The sequence below is a fragment of the Vitis riparia genome, chromosome 8 (genome assembly GCF_004353265.1).
Source record: "Vitis riparia cultivar Riparia Gloire de Montpellier isolate 1030 chromosome 8, EGFV_Vit.rip_1.0, whole genome shotgun sequence".
In the NCBI taxonomy this organism is placed as follows: Eukaryota; Viridiplantae; Streptophyta; class Magnoliopsida; order Vitales; family Vitaceae; genus Vitis; species Vitis riparia.
The window spans coordinates 19,654,275-19,667,385 of NC_048438.1; the positions used below are offsets into that span (position 1 = coordinate 19,654,275).

General features: G+C 37.2%; 2 protein-coding genes across 3 annotated transcripts; one reads left to right on the forward strand and one right to left on the reverse strand.

The window, feature by feature from the left end:
* Positions 1 to 838: 838 nt before the first annotated feature.
* On the reverse strand, positions 839 to 9,408 carry LOC117920278 (condensin complex subunit 1). Its single transcript, XM_034837710.1, is given in 18 exon segments — positions 839 to 1,172; positions 2,150 to 2,249; positions 2,342 to 2,506; positions 3,466 to 3,667; positions 3,750 to 3,901; positions 3,981 to 4,038; positions 4,111 to 4,226; positions 4,328 to 4,427; positions 4,513 to 4,735; positions 4,821 to 4,888; positions 5,207 to 5,383; positions 5,478 to 6,137; positions 6,414 to 6,605; positions 6,719 to 7,033; positions 7,036 to 7,915; positions 8,009 to 8,169; positions 8,256 to 8,575; positions 9,187 to 9,408. Coding segments are annotated over 17 exon segments (4,020 nt in total). The 5' UTR covers positions 9,320 to 9,408; the 3' UTR covers positions 839 to 1,172; positions 2,150 to 2,151.
* A 268-nt stretch (positions 9,409 to 9,676) lies between these two features.
* On the forward strand, positions 9,677 to 13,107 carry LOC117920280. 2 transcript variants are annotated; one of them, XR_004652228.1, is made up of 2 exons: positions 9,677 to 10,094; positions 12,621 to 12,912. XR_004652228.1 is itself a non-coding variant. In XM_034837713.1 (2 exons), exon 1 carries the CDS (start codon positions 9,879 to 9,881, stop codon positions 10,023 to 10,025), a length of 147 nt encoding a protein of 48 aa, XP_034693604.1. In that variant the 5' UTR covers positions 9,684 to 9,878; the 3' UTR covers positions 10,026 to 10,058; positions 12,621 to 13,107. The 2 variants fall into 2 exon arrangements, 1 of the variants encoding a protein (XP_034693604.1); XM_034837713.1 differs by having other exon boundaries at positions 9,684 to 10,058; positions 12,621 to 13,107.
* Positions 13,108 to 13,111: the final 4 nt, after the last annotated feature.

The window sequence follows — 13,111 nt, forward strand, 5'->3', positions numbered from 1 at the left end:
TTTAAAATTTTATATTTTCATAAAAAATTATATTAATAATTATGATTTTAGGTTACTCCTTAATAATGGTGGTTTATGGTTATTATGATAAAAAATATTTTAAAAATAATAGTAAAATCATAATATTATTAAAACATGAATAAACTAAAAATAATTTTAAAATCATAGTTACTAACTATAGTTATAAAGAAAATTGTAAAACCACAATCACAAACTGTGGTTTTAAGAATATTTATAAAACTTTTAAAACCACAGTCACCAGTGGTTTTCACACTTAAAAAAAAATCCATATAGATGCTTACATGAATGCAAAAAGATAAGCACTATTCTTGCCATTTTTTTTCTACCAATGGATTATTTTGAACTTATACTCCGAAAGATTATTCTGAAGAAAATCCCATCAAGGCATCAACTGATCTCCTAAACAAGGTTGTAACTGTATTCAAGAGAACTCAAAAGTGGTGCAGACAGATAAGCAGCAGCAACAGCAGAATTCAGTTACAGCAGGTAAAATTGGGTGCCTGGTAGTCATGGTTTCAGCTAGAACATAATATATAAACATGATTCTTTGTAAGTGATACGTCTGTTTAGCCTTAACCAAAGCAAAAGGGCTGTATCATACATCATCTGCTTTATGTCCCTGCGCCTGCTGGGTCTTCCTGAAATACCCCTGCACAGAGGCAACCAACTGCAACAAAAGCATATGCAGATGCCAGCATGAAAAAACTAGGGAAGCTGTACTCATTTTTTTTTTTATTGTATTAACAAACTGAAAAATAATTCCAACCTCCTATTTCAGTTTTTTTCTCTGTATATTTACAACACCTGTTCAAAGTTTAAAAAAAAATCATACATAGTTTGAAATATATGAAATAATTATTTCAACATAATTCCTTTTTGTTGGAATTAAGCAGCTCCAAAAAGAAAAACTCCAAGGTTTTCGTATTACACTGGAATCAATCGACATTTATAATTCCAGCACTGTTGGTCAATCTCTTGACCTGCAAATTCTAAACATTTCCAGAGGTTTGTCATTCAATTTCTCATACTACAACCAAAATATTACAGATCTGGAGATGCTCAACTACAAAGGAAACTTCCTGCTTTACTTTCAACAAATACAAAAAGCAAAACAAAGAAGTGATTGTAATAATTCTCCCTCTTCCTTCTACCTGCACAATCATAGAAATCTGTTAATGTTTAAAGCCTGATGATCATAACTACAAGTTGCACAACATTTGGTTTAGAGTTTTTAAAGCCATGATAACAATTACAAGGGAATGCAATTCAAGTTCTGAGACTAACTTTCCTGTCAAATAACCAGACCACCCAACATCAAATAGTCTTTTATGATGTGAATATAACGCACAAGGCCTTTTTTTTTTGATAGGTAAGTAGAGCTTGTATTAGAAGCGCCTTAGAAATGGCGAAAACAGTACACATCAAGTATACAATCAGAACGCCAAAAAAACAATACAGCGCATAAGGCTTTGTCTCAATCAAAATCATCTCCTCCTAATTTGGAAAAACATATCCAATTTGGGAAAAAAAATCTGAATTTCAGTAGCATGCATGAGAGAAAATCTTGAATATAAATATTCAAACCCCCTATAATGTGTGCAAGTGAAAGGAAACAAGCACATATCTTATATTTAATGGTAATAGGCCTCAGCAATCAATGTCATAAATACTAGGACGTTCTTCTGACTGGACAATGTGATCTTCTTATCGTCATTTACTGTGAGAATTTTCATAGTGTGAAATACAAGGCTTTCTATCAGATGATACAGAATAATCTCGTGACAGTAATTGAGCAAAACAGTAATATATAAGAAGCCAATTCAGTACTCTACCCAGTGCTACCATACAGGTACAATTTTCTGAGTTATCATGCTCTAGAGCACGTAACTGCTGTTAAGATGGTATGACACATGCAAACCTCTCCACATAATGGCCACTCATGGCAATAATAAATGGAACTAATGGGAATCTGCTAACTCAGCTACATGCAAACCCAATGTTAGGGCCATGGATAATAACAACCCCCATTTTCTACTGAAAACCCACTATTGGAGTAGTATTGCCAGATTATTCCGTGATAGATTCAATGCAGGTAACAATAACATGAAATGAATATAAATTTTCATACCTTTAAACTGACCTAAGATTTCTTCTTGTGGACATGGACGTGGAAGTGTCCCTCTTTTGATCTTTCATGTTGGTTTTTTTTCCTCTTGACTTGGAGGAACCTAAAAATGGCAGCACATTATTCAAGTCTCTGTTTTCAAAATTATGCTGAAGTCACAAGACAGAACGCTTTAGAGCTTGAAGCCTAAACTACCTCTTAGATGAACTTTTGCTGATTGAATTTCGCTTTCACCTTGTTCTGATTCAATCACTTCACTGGACACATCAGAATATTCTTCTACCTTTGAAGTTCTTGATTTTGATACATCATTCAGAGACTGGGTCATGCCTTTCAAGGATGGATCAATGACTTCTCCATCTGTCAAATATCAGGCATCTCTAGATGTTTATTAAGTCAGAAATTTGAAATCTATGCAGTGGCCAAATAATGTCGTACCATTCATTCAAGAAAAGATTAGCAAACAAGATGGCACATAACTACTACCGTCATTGATGTTTAACACTTCAGCTTACCAACTAGTAGAACATTTTACTTATGGTGTGCACGGATGTCCAATTAAATTATGTGATTACTAACTTTCAGTAGCACTTGCAGATACAGATCCACCAGCATAAGTGGGGTATTAAAGAATGGAAGCTATTACATACTTGAAAATAGAAATAATTCACAGTTCTGACATACTACTGCCTTTCATGATGCTGGTAGAAGTTTCCAGTAATGACCCCAGTCACACCAATGGACAGTACCACAAGAAACATATGAAAAAGGTTGAATAATTCAATTTTATTTGAATTCCCCAATATGCCTTATATATATTATAGCTACCTAATATTTCAACCATGTGCCTTGATAAAATTAATACAGGAATCTTGGTCCAAACACAAATAATAACAAACTCCCATAATTATTAAAATAAAATAAAATAAAATAAAAAAGAAGAAGAAGTGGACCACCTGAGCAACTTATAAAGGGCTCAACATCAATAAGAAACCATTAAGTTGACATAATAAAAAAACAACAAATCCACAAATGTTTAAACCAGCTCAACAATGATATGAATTATTTAGCCTTGTTATATCTCTACATGCATGAGCCCAGGACACGAGTCAGGACCAGCACTGTGCAGCTTTCGTGTTTCTAGGTGTTCATTTCTGATAAAACAGTGTACAACAGGAAATCCAGGCCACAAATAAAGTCCTAACAAAAAGCTATTGGCAAATAGCTTGCTAGAAATGTTCAAGAAGGCTTAAGGAACAACTCAAGTGACTGTAGAATCATAAAGCATATTGAATCAAGCAAAAGACTAATGCACCTACCTTCAACAACATCAGCCTCTTGACATTCTTCTACAGTGCTCCCATCTACCATAAGACTTTCCAAGCTACCAACTTTCTGTTGATGTACTTGGGCATTTCTTGCAGTAACCTCTTGTTCCTTCCGTTCCACATGGAATTTATTAAGCTTCTCCTCAAACTCCTCGATGCAAGACTTCAGTTCCGGTTTTGCAAACTTCTTACTCTGATTATATTCAGTGTGTAAAAACACTTATTGTTAAAGATTCAACTGCAAATGTGGTAACACAAGAACAACAAATTAATACCTTGCTAATTATGTTTTTGAAATGGTCCATCACAGAATCCTCAGATAGGGCATGCTCATATGTTTTGAATGACTCCATGAGCTTTTTCATGCCCTTTTCAGTGAATGCCAGCTGAGACAGGCAATATGATACATATTCCCATTGTCTAACATCTGCAGCAGAAGAGGAGTCTTCAATGTATCCAAAAACTTCACTAGAGTAGATGAATTACAGTGATACTATAAAGAATACCTGTGACTCCACTAAACCGATTGCAAAGCTTTTCAACCAGAGCTTCCATTTGTTTGTCCTAGAGAAATTCAAAATAAAACATGACTTGTTGTCAAGAATAAATGCTTGCTTTAACTTAAACAATCTATACCTTCTTAATAGAACCTATTAAGAACTGCATGATATTGCAGAATGACTCCCTCTTCAAATTCCGGTTACATAATTTGCCAAGGATATCCGGAAGTAGATTATATATTGGATTGCTTCCTGTAGTCAAGATTAAGATTAGGCAATTCCAATATTTATTTAACACAAGAAAAGTAGAGTAGTCATCCATACAAGGATACCAGTTGTGCATCAGAAATTACCTTTCTTAGACAATTCATGAAAGAAAAGTTTGGCCAGTTTTGAAATTCTTTCATCTTCATCTTCTAATCTCATGGCCATTTCATTTATATAACCTTTAACCTGGTCAACCAATGTCACCATATGACAACACAACACTAGTAAAAAAATAAAAGAAGCATAAAGTTGTTGGTCAGGACATTCAAACCTTCATCATATCATTTAATATGAGATGAGAAAGAACCAAAACAGCATTTTTTCTGACAGACACTGACGAATCCTGTAACCGAGCATACATGTTTTCGGTCCATGGCTCTAACAGATTAGGGAAACGAACTGCTAAATCACCAAGCACTATAGTACAATTGGAACGAACAGTTTCTGATGGTGCATTCTCCACAACAGTGAAGAGAAGCTGGAGATTTGCTTCACTACAAAGTCATTAAATTTGAACCTTATAAGATGTTAGGGAAAGAGAGAGAGAGAGGGGTGTGGGGGAGAGGAGGGACATCTCACCAAAAATTGGCATCAATAATCATAAATCGACATAGTGCAAGCATTCCAGATGCCTGTAGTTCTGGATACTGGAAAGAATAGAAAGGTTCTCAGTTTGTAAGCATTAAGACCATCAAAAAGAAAACAAATCATTGCATGTTCACAAAGCATCTAATAGGATGTTTTTATTCTAATATTTAAAGGAATTTTGTCAAATTTTATAAAGATCTAATCTAAATTTCCAAAATTCAAGCCAGTGACAGGCTGAAAGCTTCAATGCCTCCATCATTAAGGACAAGATTATTCAAATTTTAAGGTTTTTGCAAATTCCATGTGCCATTTAAACAAATATTCAAGGAATGTGAGGGCATAGACAAGCTGTGAGAAGTGAGCAGCAAAAACAACACCTTTTGCATTAAACTAAAATTTCTACAAAGCTTCGACAGGAAAGGTGCACAGTGGCCAATCAAATTCTTCTCAGCAGAACCACCAGAAATAATTTCTTTCTCTGCCCTTTCGGAAAGTGAATCAAGTATAGCATCTTCAGATGCAGCAAGACCTAACTCAGCATTGATACCATTCTCCTGCAAAGCACCATCAAAGGAAGTGGAATCAGTAAAAAGAGGTTCTGGTGAAGAAAAATTAATCAATTAAATAACATCTGAACTCCCATTTTACCTTAACCGCATCAGCAGGTGCCATGCCATTAGGAACATACTGGCTCTCAGCATCTATCTTATCTTTCTTTGCCTTCTGTTTCTGGATCCTTCGGACACATGACTCAATATACGTCAATTGGTTCATGGCAACATGGCTTACTATAAATAAATATCTACTAAGTTTTGTGACTTGAACAGTTGAAAGGACACTGCTGCCACCATTTTCAATGTCATTTTGCAACTCATCTCCTCCACCACAATCAAATACAGAACTAAGAGACTTTTGCACCAGGTCAGAAGCTAAGGTTTCAGGAGTTGGATGAATTACATAAATAGCACCAATAGCTTTATCGGCAGCAGCATACCATATGTTTTCTGGCAACCAAAAACTGGTGATTAAGCTTTCCAGAATACCAAATATCCGGGTTCCATTACTAGACAGTAGTTTTTTCTTGTCCGCTTCAGACAACCTCTGAAGGGCAACGCATGCGGTTCTGGCAAGCAAAGGTTCCACTTTTGCCCAACGACCAAACCCTATGTCTATGATGTCCTGTAAGTGTGAAACAAGAATCCCATGGGATAATTTTGCTGCCATGCAAAGGACAGATAAAGCACCCCGGCTTTGCTCTGCAGTGGTTCCGCTAACATTAAAGCAAAAGAAATCCCATAGTGCTGAAATCTGCACAAAAAAATTAAAACTCTGAAGCATTTGCCTTCCAATGAGGAAAGAACAAATTTGATGACAAATTCAATTTGTAGCTTCATAAACATCATGATATTCATAGGAGCTGGGTAATGTTTTAAAACCTATGTGATGATTCTCTAATACACACAGTCAAGAGAGTCAGCTTGATTTTCTCAACTTTTCAAGTTACTACCTATGGAATAAAACTCAACCCATGCTCACCTCATTGAAAACTTTCAAATTATTTACACAAGATATATAGGAACATACCATGCTGGTAGATATATCACCCTTGGACACCAAAGCACCAACTATGAACTCCAGGGCTGCAAGATCTCCAATATTTGAATCTATGGCAAGATTCAAAAGATTTTTGGCAGTCTCCATGGAACTTTTCCTTATATATATTGTAACAAACGCATTCTCTACAGCTTCATAAGTGGATTTGTCCTGAGAAAATACCTGTAGACAACCAGCACATTAGGACACTATTAAATCTAAAATGTCTATCAAACAAAGCTGTAACTTTAAGTTGTATCCCTATTTCCAAAGCATGAACAAAATAGAAATATTACCAGTGGTAACATCTTCCGGAGGCAGGCTTCTGAGCCATCAACTTGGAACTGTTTGCACCGCATCAATAAGAGAATTGTGTTCTCTACGTCAGTAGCAGAAGATGAAGCCATCAGTTGAACAAGGGTGGGCATTGTTGCAGAAACACACTTAGAAAATCTCAAGCCAGCCTCAAGTGATGCAACCAGGGCCCTGGTCTGCTCCAAATTCCCAACATCTGGCACAGGACTATCATTCTCAACAATTCCTTCTGCTGTATGGGGCAAACAGCTATCAGTTAAACTATCTTGCTGCCCCTTGGCCACCTGGCCCACCTCTTCCTCATTACACTGTCAACTTCACCATCTCCATTGCAGGTATCACCATCAGAGGGTAGCCCATCTAAAACACTCTCTGAAGCCAGATTTGGTTGAAGTTCATTCAACTTCTTCTTGTACTGCTCTAAGGTTGCTTCAAAAGAAGCTATTCGAAGTTGTGGCCCAAAAGGGTTATGCTGCAGCATCATGATAAGTAAATTCAGAGCAGATTTTCTTACAATTGCACTCTTATCCTCCAACCTCCCTGCAGCAACTGCAGCAACCTCATTCCACATGCCAATTGAAACAGAATGTTCTTCACATAGTTCACCCCAAACCTGAAGAACCCGACTCCTGGTATAAGCTGAAACATCTCGACATCGCTCCAGCAATATTTCCAGCATGGCTTGCTTGGTTCGAAGCTGAATAGATTTTGAACTTACTTCACCCTCAACATTCTTAAAGGCTTTCATAACCAACTTCCCCAACACACCAACAAGAGCATTCCTTATCTTATAAGATTCTCCGCCAAAGTGAGGGACCAAGAGACCAATGTTGGTTGAAATCAACTTTGGGAGCCTGTCAGCGAGCTCCACAAGAAAGCGTCCTATATTTTCAGCCCCAACAGTGTCTTTCACGTAGTCTTTTGGGTTGGTCCTTCCAATCTCTCGGATAAGAGAACTGGCCAAACTTCCATCAGCATATTTCTTCTCAGCACTGGCAACTGCATCAGCCATAGGGGTGATAACAAAATCATGCTTGTGCATCAGGTGTAAAATTGATGCACATGATTGCGCCATGTAGTGATACTTGGTAGCACATGTCCCAATTATACGACAGAGAGCATCTTTTGTCTCTGAATCTTTCAACAGTATTGCGTTCTCAAACATAGAGAATACATTCCTACAAAATCCAAAACAGGAGATTTGAATTAAACTTACAAGGATAAACATGCAAAATCATATTAAAATAAATCAACGTAATTACCCAACTTACTTTACAATGAAAGATAAGTAATTTTCATCGGGGTCTGATGACCCAAAGAGCAATGGAAGGTTGATCTCTAGTGAATTAGCTATTAAGTTGAGTATCCGACCCCTCTGTGGTTCCCAATTCCATGAGTGTATAGGTTGTTTCTTCCTACTACTCAGTGTTGCCTAAATCCATGAATAACAAAGCAGTTAACTAAAGTAGCAGGGGTGTCCCAATAAGACACACTTACGCACATAAAAAGGAAGATTACCTTGGACTTGTTGACACCAATATTAGACTCCTCAATGAGGATGATGTTGAGGAGGAAAAATGTATAAATTTTAAAAGCATTCCGATGTGAGGCCACCCGGTCAAGTATTGGTACATCCTCAGCATGATCTTGAGAAACTCGCGATAGTGAATCCACATTTGGAAGAAGAACACTGAGATTGGACCTAAGACTCTCTACAAGATTTAATTTACAAGATGGGGTGAGAGTTGAGAAACCTTTGATTAACGAATACACACGGTCAAACACGTCTTGCTCTTCAACACAGAAAAGCTCTTTATCAGAGAGATCAAATGAAACACCTGTTTGCATAAGAAGAAATACAGATTGAAATCATAAAAATATGGTTAATGTGCAGAGAAAAACTAACCTCATTTTCTTTGCTAAGAAAAATGACTAAACAAAATAAATAGAAATTTGAATCTGACTTAGAAAGAAAGTGAAAACTCTCCCTAAGTGAAATAGTTGAAATTCGGAGCACTTAAGGGGAAAGTTTGTTCTCTCAGGTTCCAAATAAATAAATGAAAATGAAATATTCAAATGTTTGATTTCTTTGCTTTTCTTCTAATTCTCGTAGTTGAGATTCTGTTAGGGTTTTGATCAATTGCTGACTGGAAAAATTACCGTTCAAAAGAAAACTGAATATAAATTGAGAACCAAAAATTTACCCCACTTATTTGGATGCCATGAAAATTTAGGGAAAAAAAAAACAGCAGAATCTCGTGCTTTGCATGTTTCAATCACCGCAAAATGAAGGAAAAAAATCCAACCAGACAATGTCCACATTGTCCAAGGATTTTCTTGATTTCTCAATTTCCAAAACCATTGAAAATTCTTAATGTCCTTAATTTTTCTGTACTTTATCAACAACCAACCTGGTTTTAATTGTAGGGTTCTGTGGAAGAAAACTTACCTCTGACGAATTCTTCAAGTTCAGAGGAACGAAGAGAGGAGATGTCGATCGGATTTTGAGCACAGAGACGTCCGTCATGGCTTTCGTTTTCTAGGGCTTGAAGATTTGGTGGAAAAATGAAGGAAGGAGCCATGGGAGTTGGAGAGAGCACTCAGAAGAGATACTCGTTTTGGCTTCTCGATTTCTGGATTTCACCTTTCCAGGATGTTTAAAATCGTGAAGCGGGAACATATAGATATAAAAAGTAGGGGCGGTTGCTAATCTCCATTTTTTCAAATGACGATAATACCCTTATCTCCAGCTGGACTGCGTAGGCTGTAGGGAGCTTTTATCCAGTGTAAACGGGCTGAGCCCATCATCGGCCCACTACTTCACTACCGTTTTTCATGGAACTTCCGCCTTACCCGTTCTGATCTTGGCACGTCAAAAGGGTCCCACTTGAGATGAATCCAGTGATGACTGATGACATGGCAAGATCAGAGGTGATGTTCTGGGAAGGAGTGGAAACTAAACTCCAAGAGAGGCACCTTCAAAAACCCTCCTTGATGAGTATCAAAGAAGCTAAATAAAGAAAGAAAAGGCACAGAAAGAAGCCGAAAAAATATATGAAATTCGTATAGATTTGATGTTGGAATGAATCACAAAACAATTTTTGGGTTTTGTTGATTTGGTCAGAAAGATTTAGAGACAGCATGGCAATGCCGTGGGGGATGACTCTGTGGATGGCAAAGATCGTGTGGGTGGTACTGAGTGGGTGGGTCTCATCGTGCTTGACTGTAGCCGATGACATTGCTAGCTCTCTCCGGACTGGTGATATTGGTCCTTTCCATGTTGGCTGAGTCAATTTCACAATCAGTGCAGCGAGCCCTCTGGTTTGTCTTATGAAACTTGGTAGTTGATTTCTTTAGGTATGTTGAATTGCCTGATTTCTTGATTGCTTGATTGCTTGACTGCTTTATGTTGATTATTAGAATACTCAATTGGGATCGTTTTGTTGTTTGTTGGATTGGTGTTTATTTTAAGAATTTAATGGTTAATGTTTGATCATTTTTTATTTTGCTCCAATCCAGATGCTTTGTGTATTTTTTGTTCTTCCTTTTATTTTATTTTATTTTTTTAATTTCTGATACGGGTTGGATCTCATATATCCCTGATTTGCTATATGAGTGCTTAATAAATCAGGAATTGTAACTGCAACGGTCACTTGAATCATAGCCATGAGACAGAGTGACAGATACCATTTTTGTGGGTCACCTAACTATTTATTAAGATTAATCATTTGATTTAGAAAAATTCAATCTACCGTTGAGCGCACATTAAATGATCAAATTTGAGCCAACGCCAATCTTGGAGCCAGTTCAGGATTTGCAGTTGGAGCTATGGATTCTTTCCTTGTTTCAGGGGTCTTGTTAGGGAAGGTATAGTAGTGTATGTTTTCAGGTGGATGGAAAATTTACTATCAAGTCCTATTACACTGTTTTCTACAGGGTGGGGTGAGGATTTCCTTGGAAAGAGATTTAGCATATTGCAGTTCCGCAGAAAGTTTGTTTCTTTATGCAGATTTAACCTGTTTCGCATTAAGGGGTTACGTTAATACCAAGTCCTGACAGTTGGTATGTGTAAGGAAGTGATGAAGAGTGTAGATCATCTTTTCCCGCCTAGTGGATTAGGAAGTGTATTCTATCTGTCACTTTCTGCTTGGCAGGCAGTGATCCTTCAAAAAACTTGTTATTGGCTTGTGTTGGTGATTTTTGTATATGTCCCTTCCTGTGGGGTTTCATAAATTTTGGCACACTGCTGTAGCACTCATTTTACTCACTAAAAAAAGGGCTGTCATAGAAGGTTTATTTGAAGGAAGAAGCAGGGAATTTGAATAGCACCCCCATGTTTGCTTGGTTTGGATAAGAAAAGTGAAAGAACCTTTGAAAGCCTTGAGTGGCTAGTGGAACATCCTGCCATTACTTGGCTTGCACTCATGAAGTATACCGTACTTCAAGATCAAGGTCACGGCTGCAGATGCAGATGTAGTTGCTATATAACTTCATTGGGTTTAGTGGACATTATGCCTGGGACCACACCAAAGTTGTGCATTGTTTTTATTAGGCTGATAAATTTCTAGAATCTCACCAACATGAATGTTTTGATCCCATAATTCTCATATATTACTGATTTTGTTTTTTCTATTTTCTTGAGCTAAATTTTACGTAACCTACTAGAAGTTGAAGAGGGTTATCCCAAGGTTTCTGGGAAAATCACCGGTGGCACAGAGCCTTGCATTAGGTAACTTTTATGCACACCTGCTTGCTATATGAATAACCGAGCATTCCTGGTATTTGTGGATTTGATGTGCCATTTTAAGCATTAAAAGTTGCCTACAGGTGCTATGACCCTGTTGATATAGGTCGCTTGCAATATAGGGGATTCCATATTGTCTTTCATTCTCCTGGTTCTAATGTTCTATGTCAAAACTTGTTTCTTCTCCAAAAGAAAAAGTGTCTAGTGCACTCTATCATGAGGTCAACATGTGGCCTAGTCAGGCCAAATTCAGGGCAATCAACTTGTTCTGAAGTTTATTTGGGACCCTAAACAAGCCTTTCTTAAACATGCATGCAAAAATGAAGAATCATTCTAAATAGACATGGTAAAAGTTTGGCTATATTTGGATGATACTTACATGATGTCCAATTCAAAGTTGGCACCTAAAGGAGCATCTATGGAGATATAATTTTTGTAGCTGTGGGCACTTTAACCCATTGCAGTAGGTTATAAAGGAAACCTCTGAAGTAGGCCACTGCTTGTTTGAAGTCTTTCTTTAGGTTGGTTGAGGTGAGGTGACTCTTTTGAATTTTAGATGATGAATCACCATCTCTCCCCAGCTTCCTCCTAGCAACCCACCCCCTGAGATCCATAATTTTCCATACGATTCTTCAACGTGGAAAAATATCCTCCTTTTGATTTACATTCACTTGGTTTTGTCACTTCCATTCATTTTTGGGATTTTTGAATGCTCCCAATGTTTTTATCAGTAATTCCTTAATTTCTAATTATTTCAAGGCTGACCATGTGTCTGATAAAAAACAGGAGTAAAGGAGTGATCGTAATTGATATGCTGTGTCCTATTTTAGTTTTCTTTGTTAAAAATTTTGAGTTGCGTACTGCAGGGTAGTCTTCCTACTCAACTTTTGCACAAACTATAGGATATTGCCTAATCCTAAGTTAACTAAGAAACTCAAGAAAATTTGTGTTGATTTAGTTTGAAAGCCAGAGTAATTGTAAAGTTTCAATTTCTTTGTTTTACTTCAATTTATCAGCAATATGTGGTATGCATGAGAATAGGAATGGTCTCCCTGGGAAAAAGCACCCCAGACCCTTGCAATTTTCTATCTTCTACATTACTGGTATGGAATAACAACTCTAGTTTTATCACCCTGCAGCATGATCAGCGTGCGAAACACAACATGGAGTAAGCTCTACATGGGACCTGGAAATCCAGAGCCATCTCTAATTCTAGTTTGGATCAGCAAATGGGCTCTTGAACTGCTGGTTCATATTATATCAATGTCATAAGAAAACAGCCTGGTTGTCTTTAAAGCTTGGTTTTCTTTCAGTTGATTGAGCAATGGGAGTGACGCTGTTGACAGAATTGTATAGCAAAGATGTATTATACTGTTATTGATGTACTCAAATTTGGTGGCTACGAAATCTACTTGATCTTGTTTCGGTTTTCATCCTGCTTACTACTCCAGCAATTTCCAGTCACTCCGTCCTCTAAAGCCTAATTGAAGTTGGAAGTTTTTAGAAGGCTTTGCCCATTACAAATGGAATGTACAATTAGCCTAGTTTAGTGCAATGGAATGCCGTTTTTTTCCTCTGGAGTTTGATAAAACGATCAAATATAAGGCTATACATTGGCATGACCAAGTGA

Excerpts from the sequence above, each read along its gene's own strand:
- LOC117920280 (XM_034837713.1), top strand. The coding sequence starts at position 9,879 with ATGGCAATGCCGTGGGGGATGACTCTGTGGATGGCAAAGATCGTGTGG.